This window comes from Gallus gallus, chromosome 6 (genome assembly GCF_016699485.2).
Source record: "Gallus gallus isolate bGalGal1 chromosome 6, bGalGal1.mat.broiler.GRCg7b, whole genome shotgun sequence".
Lineage (NCBI taxonomy): Eukaryota > Metazoa > Chordata > Aves > Galliformes > Phasianidae > Gallus > Gallus gallus.
The window spans coordinates 18,252,059-18,273,259 of record NC_052537.1 but is presented as its reverse complement, the minus strand read 5'-3'; the positions used below and the strand labels follow the sequence as shown (position 1 = coordinate 18,273,259).

The 21,201-nt window shown below is 51.3% G+C and overlaps 1 protein-coding gene and 1 long non-coding RNA gene across 2 annotated transcripts; one reads left to right on the top strand and one right to left on the bottom strand.

Annotated features, from left to right (window-relative positions):
- The first annotated feature begins 807 nt into the window (after window positions 1-807).
- Window positions 808-19,303, top strand: SCD (stearoyl-CoA desaturase). Its single transcript, NM_204890.2, has 6 exons — window positions 808-959; window positions 4,470-4,746; window positions 10,704-10,834; window positions 13,691-13,896; window positions 14,612-14,844; window positions 16,004-19,303. The coding sequence occupies exons 1-6, from the start codon at window positions 933-935 to the stop codon at window positions 16,201-16,203; spliced, it is 1,074 nt and encodes a 357-aa protein (NP_990221.2). The 5' UTR covers window positions 808-932; the 3' UTR covers window positions 16,204-19,303.
- On the bottom strand, window positions 19,171-20,931 carry LOC124418051. The gene is made up of 2 exons (XR_006939567.1): window positions 20,778-20,931; window positions 19,171-19,739 (listed from the first exon to the last, which is right to left on the bottom strand). It is a non-coding gene; the product is annotated as an uncharacterized LOC124418051 (long non-coding RNA).
- Between the last annotated feature and the right edge of the window lie 270 nt (window positions 20,932-21,201).

Here is a 21,201-nt window from a genome sequence, read left to right as displayed (position 1 = left end):
CCCTCCACCAGAAAGAACTGTTTGCTGGTGTAAAATGCACAGGATTCATTTTAAAGGTTACAGCCAACGTTTTCCAGACTGTTTGTGTATATCAAGATAAAACCCTATACAGGTATACGTGTGGATCCAGACATACAGTTGTGAATGTGCTTTTCTCCACAAAAAACAAAAACAAAAACAAAAAAAAAACCATACGATTTTTATACATATACATACAGATCTCCGTAGAGCTCCCAATACAGAGCAGCTGTCTGACAATGAAGCCCATTCTTTCCAATTCGCTGGCCACGAAGGGGTCTCCGCGCCCCTCTTGCTTCGCTCCGGGCAGCCCCGCTGCCGGGGGGCGGCTGCTCCGTGGAGCCCCGCGCGGAGCGCAGCAGAGCGGTGCGCGCCGGCAGCAGCGTCCGCGCAGGGTGCGCGCCGCGGGGAGCGAACAGCAGATTGCGGGCAGCCAATGGCGAGGGCAAGCCGAGGTGGCACCAAATTTCCCGCAGCCAATCGGCTCGCGAGGAGGAGGAAAAAAAAAGAAAAAAGAAAAAAAAAAAAAAAAGGAGGAAAAAAAAAAAATCAGCCAGGCATCATGCGAGAGCCTGGCCCTCGCCATCCTCCTCTTCCTCAGCATCCTTCCTCCCGCCCACCGGTCCGTCCCACCTCCCCTTCTGGGCACGCCGAGAGCCAAGCCCCCGCTGCTACTCGCCGCCCGCCGCACTGACCCCACGCATCTCGCAGCGGGCAGGGGGTCACAGGGAGGCCGGGGTGCCGAGAGCCCGGCCCCGCTTAAATACCTCCGCACCCGCCTCCCCAGCCGCACAACTCGCCCGGCGAGGGGCCGACAGCAGTCAGAGTCCCGCAGCAGCAGCCGCCGCCGCCGCCGCCACCACCACCGGGGACATCCGCGCACCGCCGCCGAGGGACAGGGACACGGTAGCCACATGCCTGCGCACTTGCTACAGGAGGAGGTAAGCGGAGGGCTTTGTTCAGTCCTCGCCCCGTCCTGCTTCCTGCTCAGGGGAACGGCCCGGGCATCCACGCGTGTCCGCGGCGCACGTATGTGCGTGGCGGCGCGGGTTACTTCTCGATCGGGAGGCGAAGGCGCTCGGTGCGCCCGTGGGGCATCGCTCAGCCTCGTCGGGAGACCGTGGATGAAACGGGGGCATCTGCCGCCGCGGGTAGCGTCCGGAGAGGGTTTGGCGAGGGGGGAGCGCTCTGGAATAGACTGAGCGTGAAATACGGGCTTGTTTTAAAACATCCATCCAAAGCTGCTAGCAGGGGATAAGTCCTTTGTGGTATGAGGTCATGGGGATTTGGGGAGTGGAGCGCCCGGGCTGTGGTTTGTATTTTTTATTCATTTTCCGAAAAGAAAGGGCTCTCACTCCGCAGCGTTTTTAAGCCAAGTATTGCAGCAGGGAGCGTCTCTAGGACAGACGCAAGGTGAAGGCGGCCGGCTGCCCAGATGAAATGAATGACTGTGTCTGCATTGCCAAAGCCGAGCAAACATACGGTGGGGAGACTGCCCATTTCTGGCAGAGGACAGCCTGAATAACAACCCGGCACGGGGAAGATATGTAGAGTTAGAGAACATTTGAGATTTTATTTATTTATTTTTTGTTTGCCTCCCGGCCGTCACCCTCCCCAGGGATGCAGGGGCTGATCCTGCTGCTCCTGCTCTCGCGTTCTCATCCCTCCCAGTTCTGTCTGTGCTGAGGAATGGGAGATAAACCACAGCCCCCTGCCTTGCCTGTCACCAGCACGTGGTGGCTCTTCCCATCCTTTTGTGCAGGTGTTATGACCTTCCAGGGATGCTGTGATGTAAATAATTATATTCCTTTCACCACCTGAAATGGATGCCAAGGATAGTGTGCTCAGACCACGTTCCTTGGACTTGACGTGTACTTTGGGGCATATCCTGGAGGCTGGGAAGAATCCCGTCCCTGGGTCACACTGGGCATATTGAAATATGTGGGACCTGAGATTCGGTGCCCTGGGGGCTCTGGGCTGAACCCTTGGAGCTGCAGCTGGCTGTAGAGCTGTCTGGTTGCCAGGATCACCTATGCAGTGTTTGATGTTGGTAGGGTACATGGGGGGGGCGTGGAGATGGGGAGCACATCTGCTGTGCACATGAGAGCTGCAAAGTCATTCAGAAAGGAGAGGGAGCTCACAAAGACGATTTAGTTGATGCTCTCCCTCTCTCAGCTCTAGACCCCAGATCGGTTCCTGTCCCATTTTCCATGGTGGGAGTCGCAGGAGTCACGGTGGCCATGAAAGGATAAATATCTGTTTGCTTTTTTCCTCCTGATTTCCCTGGTCTCCAGCTAAATAGCTGCCCACTTCTCCCTCCCTCATCCCCTCCAATCCTTTCCACGAGGTCCGTAACGGTTGAGCTGTTTCACAGCCGTTTTATGGCCCTTTTGATTTAAGGTTAGTTTACATGTGAGAAATGACCTGTTCGATTATATCAGTGTAATTCTAGCAGCAAAGGTATGTCGGTAAAATTCCTCACTTGTCCACTGCAACGCAGTAAGAAGTATTTTTTTTCTTCCCTGCTATTTCCTTTGCACTCTCGCTCCTCCTCCTCCATGTAACTCTGACTGTGACATAATCTATTGCAGAGGAGAAAAATGCAGTTCCAACCCCACATTCTTATTGTGGAAGCAGCATGTCCATATGGGGAGTATTACCCGTCTAATTATACCACCAGATCTCTGCTGGGAATTTTTCCTGCATAGACAAGTCTTTGGTCTTTTTGGTTGATTGTCTTCCGGCCAAGGAAGAAAACTGTGCCTTCCTGCCAAAATGTCAGATGAGAATACCTGACACTTCGGAACGGGCAGGATTTTTTATTTGCCTAATCTCTGGATTAAAAGCCATTTCTCACAGCTCTTCTTGAGGGATTGCCTCTGAATTCTCCAGCAGCTTGGAGTATCACACCCTCAAAGTGACATTAATTAGAGAGGCAGGGAGGGATGGCCAGTGGCTGGGATGCGGAGGCAGCCGGTCCCAGCACAGCGGTGCCTGGGCTCACTGGGAGCAGCAGCGTGCTCAGCACTGCCCAGGGTTTATCTTTCCAGCGAGGGTACGTTCAGTTGCAGAAGGAAAAGCTTAGAGGGCTCCCTGCCTAGCAATCATTACATTTCCCAAATGTGTGGAATCTCCCGGCTTTGCCAGCTCCTCCCCATAGGAAGGTATGTCTGTAACCCTCTAGTTTCTGCCCTTGGGAAAGGGAGGAGTCGGAGTGGCCATGTAAGCTGCCTGGCCTGATTTTAATGCTTCCCTCAGGAAACTAGGCCATGGCGTAGCGGTGGTCCTTCACACATCCCGGCTGCCTGGGGTTCGGTCTGCTTTTAATTCGGGAGAGGTTTCTCTTTGGAAGAGAGCTCCCCAGCTGCAGGCTCCGAGCTCAGCCATGGCCTCTCCTGTTCCCTCTGGGCTGCTTCCCAGCCCGTTGTGCAGCGCAGGCCCACGGCCCCCAGGCATGGAGGCAGGGCTGGGCAGCACGCCCCCACCACCCACAGCCCACGTGCACGGCACCTCCGGGTCAGGCCCAGGCATGCACTTGGGCTTGGGCCCGCGGAAGGGGTGCGAGCGCCAGCAAACATGCAGCTGTCAGGATGGAGGTGGAAATGGGTGATTCAGGGTTCAGTGACCTGTTTCATGAGGGTCAGTCCTGCCTGCTCTTTTCGTCATGCGTGCCTGCTCAGGCGGGCTGTCACTGCGCCAGGGCAAACAAGCATGTGGAGAGGGAATGTTGTGTCATGGTTACATGAGAGAGCCAGGAGCCAGATCCAAAGAGATTGCTTCTTAAAGCTTCCTGTCCCTGCGTTGGTGGCCTCAGCTCATGGGATTGCCTTCCAGCGCCTCAGTTTGCCTGGTGAAGAGTGAGGGAGGGATAAGGAGCCCAACAGCAGCCGTGAAGTGGGGGCTGTGGGGCTGACTGGTCTGTAGGCGAGAGGTCCTGCTGCATCCCAGCCTGGATGGGGAGGCATGAGGACACAAAGAGGCTCTCCAAAGGAGCTTCCTGACGTTACCTTGTGATCCCTACTGGGGTAACATGAAGACGCAGGAGGTTGGGAGAAGCCTGATGATTTAAAAAAAAAATAAATCATATTTCAGATCACATTTCTCCCCCATCTCTTTGTTCGTTCACAAGGTTTCCTTTATTGTTGTCTGCTTGTGCACAAGCCCAGACTGAAATCCCACCTTAAAACCGCCCACTCATAAAACTGGAGGAAAATAAAAATCCTTGCAGCCTGCAAAAGAACTCACCAAAGTGCTGATAGATGAAAGACTGGCTTTCAAGTCTTTTTGTTTACTTTTTGCACGGTGTCCACCATTCACCTCCTCCCCCCAGAAAGAAAAAGTCCTCTCCCTTTCGCAGCCCATCACTACATTCCTGCATTTCTAACCACTGATTTCTCGTTTTGTTTTCCCTTTTTTCCTTGGTTGAACACATCCATTGCCGTCTCTCCAAGGAGTTCTCCTCCGCTTCCAGCACCACCACTGTCACCTCACGGGTGACCAAGAATGGGAATGCCATCATGGAGAAGGACTTACTCAATCATGACGACGTGGCAGCAGAACGAGGCATGGTAGATGATCTCTTTGATGAAACCTACCGTGAGAAGGAAGGCCCCAAGCCCCCTCTGCGATACGTCTGGAGGAATATCATCCTCATGAGCCTGCTGCATCTAGGGGCCATTATTGGGCTGACGCTGATCCCTTCTGCAAAGATCCAGACCTTGGCATGGGGTAAGCACATTTCTCTGCTTGTTTCTCAAAACCTGCAAACGTGGTTGTTGGGTGGGATTTTTGTTTTTTTTTTTTCTCTCCAGGCTTCAAGAAGGAGAAGAAGTAAGTGGAGGTCTTCTTTGAGAAGAAGAGCATCTTAGAAGGTGCTCAGCCAGCTTCATAGCAAGCTAGGAGACACTAGCAAATGTCTCCTGTGAGGGAGAAGGATTTGACAGGGACTGCCTGGATGATTAAAGAGCAAACCTGCTGCAAGGGCAGTAGACAAAATAGAGAGAGGAACTTTCCTCGTGCTTCATACTGCATCCTTGCTGGCTCATGGAGGTCCTCTGCCTGGCAGGCATTTACTATGGGAACTGGCAGAAGTAGGGGCCCAATTTTCTGGAGTGTTCAACCCTCACAGGAACATCCCTGATGCTGAGTGGAACAAAAAATCTTGACACAAAGCAATTCTAGTCGGCTAGACTTTGGAGTAACACACACCTGAATGCAGCCCCATCTGAGGTGATGCACAGAAAATGTTTGATGGAGCACAGTGACAGTCCTGGAAAGTTAGAAAGAAAGATATTAGCAAAAGCCCATTCAGGAGTGGCTGGGAATAGAAGATACAGGGTATTTGGTGAGAGGCTGTTGCCCAAAGTAACCATTCCGATGTAAGTCTGCAGAGACTCCATGTGTTTGTGAGGGGAAAGAGACAAAATACAGTTGTGCTGAGGGTAAAAGTTCACTCTTGTATCATTCTTACGAGAACACAATTAGCCTCTATCATCCCAGAATTAAGTGTGACAGCTTTCAAAAAATAAATGAGTTGCTCTCCAGGCAGTGAATTCCAATGGAAAGCACAACCAAGCAGAAGGTAGCTAGGAGAAGCTCCTTTTTTTCTGAGACCTATCCCTGAACAGGAACCAAACTTCTTTGACTGCTTGAAAGACAGCTGGGACTGAGGCCCAAGCTACTGGGGAGCCCCACTTTGCATGAGGCTTTATACGAACTTCCAAAGGGTTCAAGAAGCCAAACTGTTCCCAGTGGGGAGATCTAGAGATTGCATCCAGCCCTTGCCTTTCTGTGAAGCAGAGCATCCTGAAATGGGAAGCCCCAGTCATATTCAGAGACATGCTGGCATGGCTGCAGTGCTTTTAGTTTCAGCAGTGTCCCTGTGAAGTGCTCAGATGGGAGCAGCATCCTGGCCAGCCCAGGAGGACAGGCCCCAGGGAGGTCCTCTTGAAGTCCCTTGCTCTGCCTTGCTGCCCCTGCTGGATGGGACCCAGGGTGGGTCATGCTCTCAGTCTGTCATCCAGACGGCTGTGAGCTAAAAGCATTGCATCTGTGCTGGTAAGGAGATGGCTCCCTGGGCTGCCAGACTTTGTGCTTCCCCAGCTACTTGAGCATCTCACAGTAAGACGCCTGGGGATGAGCCCACTGGATGCCGCAGGACTCAAGAGTCTGGCTACATCATCTGCAGAAACAGAGGCAGCGTTCTCTGTTCCCGCACTGTCAGCATGGCCTTTCACAGGGACGTTACGAAAGAAAACGTTGCTGGCCTTTCCCTTGTGAAAACTTGACAGGCCTCAAGGACAGGCTGCGTTTCCCTGGGGCTGGCAGGGCTGGGCAGAACACACAGCCTCAGCACAACATTGGAGGAGTGTTTCTGGGCTGTCTGTGTGGTGGGATGTCCCCTTCCTGAGCTCTTGGCTGCAGGCAGGAGCTGCTGACCTGCCTCACACCAGCATGCTGGCAGCCCAAGTCATCCAACCCCCCACCCAAATAGCCTCGGCTTTACAGCAAGGAGGAGGGTGAAGGTGAGCTGGGCCTACTGGTTTAATGTCTGCTGAGATGTGCTGTTATTTCCAATCCATTCAACCCATCTTCTTGAGCTCCCCTGAGATATTTAAGTGGGCTTGAGCATCTCGGTCCAGAAGGTAAATGATGCCTTGCACTCTGCTAAGCCCCATCTTACCCCCAAAATGGTCTCTGAGGCAGTGTCCTTGCAACCATGTGCTTGTTCAGGATGTCTGTATGGCATCCTATGGCACTTCTTGGGTATCTGCCCTGCTTTTATTCCTGACCCCAGTCACTCCCCTTCCTCAGCCAGCTCTGATGTGAAATGCCAGCGGCTGTCCGGCCACTGTGAGGCACTGCATGATTCCTCAGTGGCTTCTGGAGTGACAAGTGCCCTGGGAAGGGAAGAACGTGGAATTTGAGGAACTGCATTGTTTTGGGCTGGCTGAAGATCCATCCTGTGTTAATGGAGCTGCAGTGGCTCCAGAGAGCTCCCTGTCCCAGATCACATCCTCTGCAAAAGGACCACCCTTTCTCGCACCCTGCAGCCCAGACAAAGCTTTTCCAGCACATTCTCTGGGGCTGAGACACCTCCTCCATAGATTTGACTTCTCAGGAAGGCTCCTTGCTCTCTCTTGCATTGTTCTTGCCTCAGCTCATTCCCTTTTCTTGGTGGGACATAGAAGGCCTCTGGGACTGTCATCTCATGGTCTTGCTGTTACCTTCCCAGCAAGGAAAGGAAAACAGTTCCCTTTAGACACACAAAGATAGAATAGTGGGGACTTGTCCACATGCCATGGGCTCATGGCAGAGCATCTCTCCCAGCTGTAGTTTTGGAGCTGCTGGTTTTTGTTTGTTTGTCTGTTTAGATCATTCCTTCCTCAGGCTATGTACATGTAATATAAAATCATTGTGTCCCCAGATGTTCTCTATTGTGGTGTCAGGTAGCTGATCTACCCTACTGTATTTTTTATAAGGAGCAATCCTCTGCTTGTATCCTCTTCATCTAGGCCAATGTCTCCTTGATGTTTCTGTCCCTCTGAAACCAGTTATATTGGTGACTGTGTCCTCTTTTGTTTTCATTTCTCTGTGTGCTAATTCCTCTTTGTCTTCCAAGCTCTCGAGCCCTGCCTTCATCATTGTTTGCTGTTCTGCATTGCTGTGTGCATTGTATCCCCTGATCTCTTTCTGGTACAGAGCTTCCCAGAACGAGCTGGGATTGTTGATCAGGTGAAAGCTCACCATATTTAAAGCTTTCTGAGCCCTTCCAGTGCTGTGGCTTTCTTGCTAGTTCCCCTTTTTAATTACTGTCTTCTCCACTACACTTGACAAAATCTGGTCCAGACTTTCTCTCTCTAGGGGTTGTGGGCAGATTTTGTTTCCTTTGCCAGACTGAGTCCAAAAGGGATGGATGCAAAGGGGATGGACAGTTTCCTCTCTCACTGCCCACTCCTCTAAAACGTGATTTGCAGGTTGTCTTCCTGGCCCTCAGGTACATCAGATGGTGATATTTGCATTAACCCCTGATGACCTGGCTCCTTGCAGTGGTGGAAGAAACATGGGTTGATACTTTTCTGAACCATAATCTTCCTGGATAATTTAGGCAACAGCCTGAAAATCTCCAGCAAAATGTTTACAGAAGTCTTTCTGCTTTCCCATCGAGGCTGCTACTGGCAGCACCTTTCCTAGTGTCCTCTCCTAGTGTCCTCTCCAGGCTTAATTTGCAGGCAACAGTGCTTCTCTGCTGAGTGCAGAGGGGAAGTTCTGATATTGCCAGACAGGGAAGTTAAAGTTTAGCAACAGCAGCTCCTATTGCTCCTTCTAAACAGTTCCCCTTACGCAGCCTGCATGTGTTTCCTTACTATTGATTTATTTCTCTTGAGAGCAGCAACTGTTTGCTATCCTCACACACAACCTGGCTATGTTGGACTGGGAAGCAAACAGAAGACAATCTAGAGCTGTAGCTTTTCCTCCCTCCCTCTGAGCAGAAGCCCAAGGACACCTGTGGGAGGAGGGACACCTCTTCATGTAAACATCCTTGATGCTCAATACAGGTGACAATGCCTTTAGCACATTCCTGGCTTCCCATCATAACTTGAGGTCTGAATCTGAGCCACAAAGAGGTAAAGGCTATTGAGTCATGTAGGCATGACTGAATCTGAAATGTTTTTGGATTCATTTTTTGGACCACTGAGTGCATTTTACTGCCAGTGGTCGTAATTCTTTACATTTCATTTGAATGGGTCATTGGCAACATCACCTGGGATGTGCCAATCTTTTGGATATTGTATAATGCAAAGCCACAATCATGTCATGGTACCGAACATGATGCTGAAACCTCAGCTGATGGAGTGCCTAAGTCCTTCAGTTTGGGGCAGTGTGACAGGGCAGCTATGAAAGCCTGGGCTACTTCATCTCACCTTCCCTGTTTCCAATTCCCATCCTAATGAATGATCTTGGAGAAGCTCTTCTTCATTCCCCGTGAGATGCTCATTCCCTGGCTAAGTCATAGTCATCCGTTCATGGGGATGAACCCTCTGAATCATCGGGGTACCGATTCCTCTGTTCACCAACATTTTTTTCAGTCTCACTGTCCAGATCCTGTCCCTGCTCCAGTTATCACTGCCATAACCTATAGGTATGTCTGTCAGAGCTAATAGCCCCCAGGAAAAGTTCAGGTTTCTTTGGGTCTGTGTGCCATATATGCATAGCCAGAGAACCAGGTCCTTTCCTACAGAACGTTCCTGCTCCTTAGATAAACTACAGCTACTGTATATGGGAAAGAGGTAAGGCAGCATGGAGTTACAGTTAGCTGTGGGGCAGCATGTGAGGGTTAACTAGAAAGGGAAGCCTGAGCTTAGGCTATAAATAGGGCCTGTACTCACCTAACCTGGTATTTACTTTCTAGTGCCGTTAAAGATGATGAAAGATTGCACAGTTCCATTTCCACACCCAGTTCACCCTTAATTCATACCTACTTGCCCCACAGTGGGGAGCTGGGCTCCTTCCCTAGCAAGTTACCCCCTACATCCTTGATCCAACATCCACTGCAAGCTGCCACTGTTTTTTTTCTATGGACTCCCCGTTTGGTGTTTCTCATAGAGTATGTAGAGGTTGGGGAGAAGCTGCTCTCAGCTCTGCCTTAAACTGCTTGTCAATCTTGGAAATCTACCTCAGCTGCCGAGATGTGCACAGCAGGTTACCCAGAGGTTTTATGAAATCTGGTTTGCAGGGCATAGCAGCCTATGCCCAAGGGAGAATGATGGTGTGTCACACTCCTACCGCTAGTAGCAAGTGTCTGCAATATCTAGGAGTGGGTTTAGTTGTTACTGCAGTGTCTGAGGTTACTCAAATCAGAGTCAAAGGCTTGAAGTATTGGAATGAAGGAACGGGATACCAGTGCCCTACATGTGTCTCAGATCCCTGATTTTAGTCATAGAATCATAGAATCATAGAATCACCAAGGTTGGAAAAGAACCACAGGATCACCCAGTCCAACCATGTTACTAGCAAAGTATTTTCTGAATTAAAGATAAGCTTGATTAGATTCATTTGGCTGGAATGAATGGTATTGTCAAGTGTACTGGTGATCCTTATCAGTGGGCCTACTTGTAGGAATAAGGAGCTGTGTGCAGGATTAAGTGAATTGGCTGAAATCTGCAAATTTTTGCCAATGATGAAGTTGCCTTTTGGGAAAGCAAGAAGATGTCCCTTCTCCCATAGCCCCATTAGATTGGTAGGTTAAATATTTTTCTAGCCAGCTCAGACTAAGAAAGGGAGCCAGAGAGAAGCCTAACCCTGGGCTTGAGCTGTCCTCCTAAATAACTCTAAGATAATCTACTACTTTTAGGTTAAAAGAATGCAAAAGAGTGACAACAGATGAGATAGGAAAGTGAAATCCTTGATCAGGAAGTATGGGAGGAATGGGAGAAGCCACTCCCTGGTAGACGCATCTGGTAACTCTTCCTCCCTGACCGAGCCTGTCTGATGAGGGGAAATGCTTTGCACTAAAGTAACTGCACTCTCAAGTTGATATATTACTGCCTTAGAATATGCTTTCCATGGGTTCTTCTCTTGAATATACATCTTTGGGGGAAGGTTTGCCTTTCTGTTGCTTTGTCTGAAACTGTGATGCAGGCTGACTTGCTCTAACTGCTCCAATGCTTTCATTTCCTCTCCAGCCATTCTGTGCTTCGTGTTGAGTGCTCTGGGGATAACAGCTGGATCTCACCGCCTCTGGAGCCATCGATCCTACAAAGCTACACTGCCCCTGCGGATCTTCTTGACTATTGCAAACTCCATGGCCTTCCAGGTAAGCACCTGCTCTTTGTGTGGAAAGAAGTCCTGAGAAAGATGTGCTCTCCCGAGTCTGTGTTTCAGATACAGGGCACAAGACAGTGACAGGTTCCTCTCTCCTACTACTTTTTGTTAGCAAGTAACCTACCCTTTCCATCTAACATTGTGGTGCTAAAGTCCATCTCATTGCCTTCACCTTGCCCCTTCAGAGGGTGACTGTGAGATGAACCTTGATAATGAGATGGGGGAAGGACTGCTCGCCAAGGTCAGGGGTAGGAAAGCTCTCCAAAGCAGGAATACATGCTTCCCTCAAGTGCATTCTCCAGTACTTGCCTTAGGAGGATCTGTGAAGGAGGTGTGGATGTGCCAAATGCTCTCCTGGTATTTGGGTGGCCTCACCCTCCTCTTTCTGCCCTGCTGATAGGGGGGGAAACATCTGCACAGACTGGGGAGCCAGGCTGTGGAATTTGCTGCTGCAGAAAGACCAAGCACTTGAGCATTTAGGGGTAGGCTTCTTTGATTTTAGAATAGTGATGGCAAGGAATAACCATAATTTGAAGTCATGCCACTAGCTTGCAGAGAGTCATTCCAGGGCAGTGATGTTTCGAGGAGAGAGGGTTGGGCCCATTCTGGGTGGCCCAAATGACTTGCAGGTAGCTGATAAGCACCTCAGGATATTGCCTAATCACTCCTGAGAGCACTTCATCAGCTGCAAAAGCAAACAAACAGGGCAGTCCTTAGGGACTGCATAAAGTAGCAGAGATGGCCCTGAAGAAGTTAGAGTGAAAACCGTAATTGGATGGGCACAGAAAAATTGTCAATCTCTTTTTATTGCTGTGGAGCAGCTCTGATGGAACTCCATTCTCCAACTGTACTAGAGGGGACTTCATACAGGATAGCTACTATGTAGAAAGTAGTGGGTAGCATGGCAGGCTGTTGCACTTTCTGCTGGAAAAAGGTGCACAGAAAAGTGCCAGTGCTTTGCCCCTAAGTAATTTTCCAGCTGAGGTGTGGGGAGAAGGGTAAAGCCCAAGTGGACCAACTATTTTAGAGACATTATCTCTCTTTATTCACCATGCAGCCATAGAGGATATAATTTCATCGACATGTAATCAGAAAAGGGAAGGAACGTTTTCTCCAGTCTTGAAAAAGTTTCTAAAACACCATTCACTTTCCTATTCTCTGTTAGTACCAAATTAGTTTTTCATGAAGGGGAAGGACCAAGCTGTTGATTCCAGCTACTGGTCCAGCACTCAGCATGGGAATGAGTTGGGTTGCTGTGTATTGGCCAGTCCTATACAAAGACCACCCTTCAGAGGGTTGTAAGGCAGAAGAGGGAAAGAATTTGCTGAGCTATTGTTATAGGGAATAGACAAAGATGAGAGACAGACAGATATTACAGCTTCAATAGGAACTAATCCAAAGTTTTACTGGAAATTCAGTACCATTCCTCTTGAGCTTTTTTCTTTCAATAGTTACTCTCAACGAGATCAAGAGAAGGTTTATTCGCAATTTACCTCATTCCCGTTATTGACAGCAGCTCTAAAGTCAGGCTGGTAACTATTCAAGCCAGAAAAGATCATAGATTGTCTTATCTGACGTCCTCCAGAAAATGCCTGTTGGCTGCTCAAAGACCTGTGTCTTCTGGTTTCAGAGAATTTGAACCCTATCTGGCTCTTCCACTGTGAAGACCAGACAGCTGCAGCGCAGCAGAAGCCCCTCTGGTTATAGCCTATAAGCTGGAAACTCCCAAGGAGGGAGGGTTCTCTGAGGCTTCACCTGCTGACCTGAGAAAGTCAAGGTTGCAGTTAGGGCTGGTCCCAAGCTAAGATCTGTAGAAAAGATGTATGCTAATGTTTGGATCGAGATTCTGAGTTTTCTGCCTTGAAATCCCTTATATGTTTTTGTGTACATGGTGTGAAAGATGAAGTAGTACTATGCTCAAGCTGGAGGGCATGGCCCCTCTACAGATTTGTGCCTACTACCTCCAGCAGTAGGCATAGTTCAGAGAAGTCCTTTGTAGTAATGAGATTAAGGAGTCTCTCATGTAACAGAGGAAATAGAGATGTGCTTAGATCTGTTTCTTGCTTTCTAGGATGCTGTAATACATGGCTTTAAGCAAATCAAGATCTTGCTGTAGAGGAATTGAAATCTACTCTTAAAAGTGGCCAAAGCAAGTGTTTTGTGATACAAATGATGAAAACTTTGACATTTTCCAAACCATGTTGATTTCCTAGCTCAAATGAATGGGCGAATTTTGGTAACTGTCATTGAAGTGGTGTGATTATTTCTAAAGAGGGACCTATCTTTCAAGATTGCTTGATTTCCAAGAAAAAAAAAAAAAAAAGTTTTAAAAAAGGACTGCCCCCAGGTCAAACAGATTTGGCAATCCCAGGAAAAGTAAGGCAGGCTGACCCATGGAAAATGTCACTGTAGAGCGAAGGGGCAGGTTGATCAATACCTACTGGCAGCTGTAGGGACATGGTCAAGAGAGCAGTGCGTGCTGAATGTGTGAGGGAGGAGGCATCAGTTGGCCAGTTAGGACTGGCTATTGTGGGGTGGGGGAACAAACAGAACCAATCAAAGCCTGTGATGCTGTAGAGGATGTGCAAACCAAGGCCTGCAGTTAACTAATTAAAAACAACAACAACAAAAGAGAGTAAAAAAAAATAAAAAGAAAAAAAGAAAAAAGAAGCAGATGCTAAAGAACAAAGAAGATCCAACCTCTGCTTTAAAAGTCAAAAACCTCAAATCCTACAGAAAGACAGAATGACTAATACACATTCATATCAACAGGATTTAGGCCCTTTGGTAAATGTGAAGGGAGCATCTCCAGCCTTAGCCCTAAGTTTCTGCTCATCTTGCCTTGCAGAATGACATCTATGAGTGGGCCCGGGACCACCGTGTCCACCACAAGTTCTCCGAGACGGATGCAGACCCTCACAATGCTATGCGGGGCTTCTTCTTCTCCCACATTGGCTGGCTGCTGGTACGCAAACACCCAGATGTCATAGAGAAGGGCCAGAAGCTGGACCTGAGTGATTTAAAGGCTGACAAAGTGGTGATGTTCCAGCGGAGGTGAGTAGTGGGGTGTGGGATAGAGTGGGAACCCCACAAGCAGGCTAGGGAGCCTTTGGTGGACTATGAAGGCAGCTGGGGTGTCATGTGAGAAATGTGAGTCCTTGGTCTGCCTGAGGCTTTCCCATGGGATGAGCTCCGTGAGAAGTCAGCTGTGCTTCTTCTATAGGAAGCATTCAGAAGCTGGTGCCAGAGTGCCAGCCCTCCCACACCCCTTTCTCACCTGCCAGCCTGGTAGCACCTCACTGGTACGGGCTGAGTTTCTCACCACAAAGCACTTTCATGCCTGCTTGCCCACAGTCCCACTGCTGCCTGGGCTGGCCCAGAACCCACCTGTGCGTGCCTCTGGGCCATCCTTGGAGAAGCTGTGGTTCATGTTCCAGGTCATGCCTCTGCCTCCTTCCCATCAGTCTGCTGGAAAGAGTTTAAAGAGGAGTTGAAAATGGGGACATGAGAGGGACAGTCACTAGGAAGGACAGTCTTGATTCATTTGTGCCTCCTGTGTGGAGTGTGGAGTCATCTGTCTGGGGCTGTACTGGGGCTCATCCTTGGAGAAGATGAGCTTCTCACCAGGGTAAAAGATACGGGACTCAGCATTGAGATATTTCTGCTTGATTTTCCCTGTATGGCTCAGACAAAAAAATCTCCCAAGGGAGGACTGAACCAGCTCTGCCTCTGCCACTGAACAGTTTCCTCCTGGTCCCTTCCTTTCCAGATACTACAAGCCCTCAGTGGTGTTGCTGTGCTTCACGCTGCCCACTCTAGTGCCCTGGTACTTCTGGGATGAATCCATCATCATCAGCTTCTTCATTCCAGCCATCCTGCGCTACACCTTAGGGCTCAATGCCACCTGGCTAGTGAACAGCGCTGCTCACATGTTTGGCAATCGGCCGTATGATCAGAACATCAACCCACGGGAGAACCCACTGGTCAGCGTGGGAGCCCTAGGTATGTTCAGCATCCGTGATTTTCACTGCTGGTGCTGCAGCTGTTGATGGAGATTTCTGTGAATCCAGGCATCCTCATTTCCCCTACACCCTTCCCCTCCTGCCCTGCAGCTTTTGTATGTGGAGGTGTTTCCCAGTCTAGTCAGTGAGTACATAAGGGCATTGAGGTTATCAGCTTCCACTAGCCTCTCTGCAGCTTGGAAAAGACTCTGTTAGACTTAGCACCTCCTTATCTCAATAGCAATTTTTTATTTACCTTGCTCCAAGGTCTCTTTGCCCTGTTTACCAGACCAAAAAAATTGTTCTGCAGTCTCTGCTTATCTCTCTCAGATGCATATTTGGATGTGCTCTTAGGGTGGCTAGTGATTTGGGGCTACCTGAAGATGAGGCAAGCCAGATCTCATGCATTTTCCCAAATTCTGAGAACCAAGGAAAGTATATCCTAGCATTTGCACCTATCTGTTCCCCTAAATTCAAATCTCAGCTGTTGTGCATCCCTGTATATTACTATAGCTGCACTGATTTCCATCACTGAAAGATCTATTCTTGAGGCTTTAGTAGAGAGGGATTTTATCTATGGAGAGCTAGGGAGTAGGAGCAGGAGTCCAGGCAATGTAATTGGGCACTGAAGCCCACCTTAACACTCTCCAGAGCAGAGGATAACTGGCTTATGTAGATTGCTTAGTAGAGGTCTGTCTGCATTGCTCCCATCTGGAAATACCTTTTGGATTTTGGCGTTAGGACTGTTAATTGGCCTCTCCTCATTTGTTGTGGACTTGATGCAGGTCTGTCTGGTAGCTCAACCTATACTAGAATGTGTCTCATTGTGGCAGAGGAAAAGCCATTAGGATTCCCCCAGTTCATTGGTGCAGTCTGTGAAACAGAATCTTTCTGGGCTCCTGTCTGCATGCTCATTTTCCTCCAAAGTCTCATAACTCCTCTATGGCTGTCATCACCTCTTTTGGGCCAGCACGGGCTTCCTTTACTGCTGGATTGTGCGCAAATGAGATGGGGCAGATCACAGAAGAGAAACTGGGCTGAGAGAAGAGAGTAACCCACACTCAATCCAGAGCCTATTGCAGGACTGTGGCGCTTTGGGCCAAGTGAAAGGGGCCCTAGCGTAGAGCTCTGTCCATCCTCTCCTTGCTCTTCTTTTGCAGGAGAAGGTTTCCACAACTACCACCATACATTCCCCTACGACTACTCCACCAGTGAGTTTGGCTGGCGCTTCAATTTAACCACAGCCTTCATCGACCTCATGTGCCTCCTGGGGCTGGCCAGCGATCGCAAGAAGGTCTCCAAGGAGGTCATCTTGGCCCGGAAAATGCGGACTGGAGATGGGAGTCACAAGAGCGGCTGAGTTCCTACTCCCCGTCACACACACATCCACACCTCTCCTTCCTCCTTTTTCTCCCTTTCTCCTTCCCTGACTCCTCCGAACACGCTGGACAAAGGTTTAATGTTCTGTTTACTAACTACTGAATAATGCTACCAGTTTGCTTACGATAATGGTAATGAGTTTTAACCTTCTCCCATGGTGTATTTTACGTGATGTATTTAAGACCTGGAGCTCTGCCTTTGTAACACCAGGCCACCCCTTTCCCCCTCCCCTGTCCCTTTTCTTTCTCATTTCTAACTCCTCTGCCCTATCTTCTGCTTTACTTCATCCCTGCCTCCCCCTGTGGAGGAGCTGGTGGGAAACAGCCTGGGCAATTGCAGCCCGCTGCATACCACAGTGCTGAGGGATGCCCATTCCATCCAGCTGAAGAGTTGAGCCAAAGTCAGTGTGATCGTCGCCCCAATATTCCCTCTTCTCCTTCTTCTGTCCCTTCTTTCCCAAGGGCTGCTGATGCTTGGCATGGCTAAACCGCTGTCTGGGATAACGCAGCCCTGTCCCTTTCCCTTACTGTTGGGTGCAGAGTGTGGGGAGTGGTCTCCCCCTCCCCACCTCTCAGCCCTCTGGTGGTGGGAGGAGAGCCCCAATGGTGTCTGAGAGCTCCAGGCAGGTCTTGGGTGGTTTTGTTGGATGCTGCTGAGATTTTGCCAGCAAATAGGATGTGCCAAAATTGAGAGGGGGAGAAGGATGTAAACCAAAGCTTCACCACTGTATTAAGCTGCTTTACATGCTGGAGGAACAGTGTCCCCACAGATGTCCTGGTGTCCCTGCATGCCCCAGGGTCTGGGTGCAGGGACACAGGGGACGTGGCTGGTACGGCGAGGGAGCACCTGTGTGCTCAGGAGGGTGTGAGGAAATCTTGGAAGACCTACAAAGCATGTCTCTCCCTCTGCATGGGCTCTGCTTGGTCGATTAACAAGTGCCTGACAAACACCGAGATGGAGCGAGGCGGCAAGGAGCAGAGGGGTTTTGCAGCCCCCGGCTCCCTGAGGATGCACTCTCAAGAGAACACAGGAAGAGAACGCAGCTCCTCCTTAGTCCCTTAGCTTGCTTCCTGGCCCCCTGTGACTGCCAGCCTGCTGCTCAGCCTGGCGAGCAAGCTGCTGTCCCGCTATGCAGGCAGCGCGGGTGGTGAGGCAGCGCAAAGGTCGGTTATATCACCCGGGCCTGAGACAGCGTGGGCAGGCAGCTGAAGGGCGTGTTGGGAAAAAGAAGTTCCTGTGGGTGTTGTTTCCTGCAAGCTGCACAGACTGCAGCAGGAGTTCAGGCGGTTGGGTCGTGGGTGCAGTGGCCCCTCACCAGGCTGAGTGTGGTTTTGTTTTTTTTTCCTCCTTAGTTCCCCTCACCATTATCCACTTTTATTTTTGCAATTAGTTGTAGCAGTAGTATCGATTATGTTGCTTAAACACATGGATGGAACCGGAGGAAAGCATAAGAGGTGACCAGGAAGGGGTAACGTTGGAGCAGATTCGTGGCATCCCCCTGGTTCTGGGGGCAGCTCATCTGCCTGGCCCCTCGCCCTGCTCCCCGCAGAACAACCCGGCAAGCCTCCCTGCAGCCAGCCAATGTGGCTTTGCTGCTCCGAGACATGTGGGAACCAGGACAGCTTTGCAATGCTCTCTGTAACCCTCTTTAGCTCAGGATTCTGAAAAGCAGCCCTTCTCCTCTCCTTTCTCCTCCCTGCCGCAGCCTCATCACTGCTCATCAGTAGGGCCCCTCTGCTCTGGGCCACCGGGGCCGATGTGGTCTCCGTCTGAGGGCTGTGATGAGGAGCTCACAGCATCCCAAAGGTAGCGGCACTGGGCTGGAGGCAGCATCCTTACAGCCCCACTGCTCTGTTGGTGTCAAAGGGGAAAAACACTCTTAGAACTGCAGGCTGCCTTCACCAAACACCTGTGAGCTCCTTGAAGTCTCCAGAGAGGATGAGGTGCTCCAGCCAGTGCTGTGAAGAGGGGAAGGTGAGGAGAATGATTCCTTGCTTCTGGTGCCCTCAGCCTGCGGCACGACATACCCTGTGGCAGAGAAGTGTGTGTGACATGCTGCAACAGCTCACGTCCTCCCAGCAGAGAAAGCAGGGCCTGACTGACACCAAGGGTTCCTTCTGAATTTCAAGTGCTGATTTGGGTCCAGAATCTGGAATTAGGGTGGAAGCTGAGGAACAGTAACCAAACAGTCCTGGTGTTTGCCCAGTCACTTTCAAGGTGGATTGGCAAATATCTCTGGGTGCCTTAAATCTTTCTTTAATATACATAGAAGTATTGACAGCTGTTTGCTGTTTTTTGTTTTCTTGGCTTTTTGGGATTTTTTTTTTTTTTTTTTTTGCTGAATTATGAACATTTGAGGGGTTTCGTAATTATTTAATTGCCTACATTGAACTGTGGGTGCAGGTGATTTTGAATGTACTTGAGTTAGAAATTTTTGTTAGATTAAGAAGCAGATAGACCATTTTAGGTAGACCTTTGTTTGAGATATATATATATATCTATACATACACCTATAAATATATATATATATATATTTTTGGTGGCATGTTTGTATCCTGGACGCGTCGTCTGTATGTTTAATGTAAATGAGTCTGTGAGAGGTGGAAGCGGATGAGGCAGCAGCGGGGCCGTTCCCTGAGCCCAGGTGAGCACCTGCCTGCTGTGCCATCCGGGACAGTGTCATGTCACGCCTCAGTTTCCCTGCACGGGGCTGCACGCTGCCCACAGGGAGCAGGAGAGAGGCGGCAGCACACCATGTGCACACTGATGCTGGAGGAAGCATCTTCCAGGCCTGTTCCCAGTGCCGGTGGTATCACAGAGAGCAAGCATTGGGTGCTCGGGGAAGGACTGGAGAGCTGGAGCTGCGCGCTGCCTGAGCTCTGTCACCGTTGAGAGTAGGATACGATTTTTCACAGCTTAGGGATTTCTGCATAGTAGTATCTCTCTGTTTTGTGTACTGGAAAAGGAAAAAAAAAAAAAAAAAAAAAACTTTTTGAAATAATTTCTACTAATACGGAAACAGACATCTGGTTGTGCTGATCTGAAATTTTATTTGTTCATAATAAAAATGGTTACTTTAAGACCTGTTGGGCTTCCAGAGTGGCGAGCGGGACTGGGCGAAGCACTGCCACCCATGCCTTTGGCTGAGCTGGCCTCGGGGGTCCCTTCCGACGCGGGATACTCCGTGTTCTGTGGGCGAGGAGATGCCAATCCCCAGCCCTGCTCCCTCCCACCGTCGGCGAGGAAGGGGAGATCACCCAGTGCCTCTGTAAGGGCGCTGAGCGAGCGGCTCACGATGGCTGCTCCCTCCCGGCACGCCTGCCGCCGGCTGCCCGCACCGCGGGTTACTGCAGGTTACCCAGCTGGGCCCTCCGCCAGCGCCCGCGGCCAGCAGCCGTGCATGCGGCACAACACGTAATGCTGGCAGCCCGGCCCCGCGTCACACGAGTTCATTCACCTCGGCCAGGGGAATTTTCCTGCCGCTGCCGGCCCTGCTCTCCCCATCCCTCCTCGAAGCTGGAAGGAAGTGAAAGAAAAAGGGGGAATCCCCCCGCCAAATACTGCCTTAATTGCCTTTTGCTTCCCCCCTGCCTCACCCAACCACCCTTCGGCCAGAAATGGGGAGTGAGGTCCATGCTGCATAGGCCCAACTCGCTCCACGTGGCTGCGGGGCGCGCAGCACCGAGGCACCGCGGCCTTGCACCGCGGCCTCGCACACAGCACGCGGATCTCGGCACAAGAGGCCCACGCTCCGCTTCCCGGGCTGAGCTCCGATGCAGCGCTCTGCCCCCGGGTGGGGGGTGCGGGGGGGGCTGCGCGGCTGCCCTGGGCTGGCGAAGGGCTGCTGCTGGTGGTATCCAGCACTCTTCTGATTCAGCACAACCCCTCTGAAAACAAGTGAGGCAGAAGGCCCACCTCCAACCCCGATTATTCAGCCGAGCCTAAAAATAAAGTTAATGATCCCTCTGCCTGCGTTTCACGAGAGCAGAGCTCAGATCTCTGCCTCTCCCTCTTTCTCCAAGGCTGTCATTATCACTATCGAGCCCTCCAGCGCTGCCAGCTCAGCACCGAGCTCGCTGCCTGGAAGCGTTTTAAAGCGATTCCCGTTCCCCCTTCTCTGCGTGATCTATGAATTAGGGGCGCCGTCCCGATGCACCCCAACGCTGCTTCCCCGCGGATCTCCCCCCACCGGGGCAGGGACGGGTTAAGGCGTTGCTGGGAAGGGAGGGCAGGGAAACAAGCGACCGCTTGTTCGCACCCACCGCCGGGAGGGACCGAGCGGCGCAGCCCGCGGGCGGCCAGGTGGGGGCTGCGGGCACCGCCCCTCCCATCCCCGCCTCTCTCTGTCCGGGGGCCGTCGGCACCGGGCAGACCCGCGGACACGTGGACGCGGCGACCCCCCCCGTCACCCCGCGGCTGGCGCCAGGCAGTTCGGCCCCCGGCCGGCAGAGCCCTGCGCACGCCGCTCCCGCCCCTTGGCCGAGCCCAGCCGCAACGGCTGACGGTGCACAAAAAAAAAAAAAAAGAAAAAAAAAAAAGAAAAAAAAAACCAACCACGGGGGGGCGGGGGCAGGCTGAGTTTGCCTAGAGGTTACTGTCGGTCAGCCCACGGCCTCCCAGAGCGTGTCGGCCCCGGCTGTTTACAGCAGCCCGCAGCTCCTGACCCGCGCAGGGCCAATCGGCGTCTCGCCTGCCTTGTGTGATCCCGCCTGGCCCAATCCGCGGCACGGCCTCCGCGTTTCGGCTCCGCTTGCGGGGCCGCCCGCCCGCCGCGCCCCGAGCCCCGCCCGCACCCGGCTGCGGCGCGGCCCGAACGGGCGGGGCGTGCGGCGTGCCGCCTCCAGAGCCGCCCGCTCCGCAGTGCCCGTGCCGCCCCTGGTGAGCGCGGGCCCCCGCAGCCCAGCGCTGCCCCCGAGCCGCTGCGGCACGTGCTGAGCTCTGGGGAACGCGAGCCGCTCCGCTCGTCCGTGTGTGTACG

Bases quoted from the DNA above. Each gene is read 5' to 3' on its own strand.
- SCD (NM_204890.2), top strand. From the start codon at position 933: ATGCCTGCGCACTTGCTACAGGAGGAG. The intron at 13,897-14,611 runs GTGAGTAGTGGG...CTTCCTTTCCAG, and splicing joins GTGGTGATGTTCCAGCGGAG to ATACTACAAGCCCTCAGTGG. The intron at 14,845-16,003 runs GTATGTTCAGCA...CTTCTTTTGCAG, and splicing joins GGTCAGCGTGGGAGCCCTAG to GAGAAGGTTTCCACAACTAC.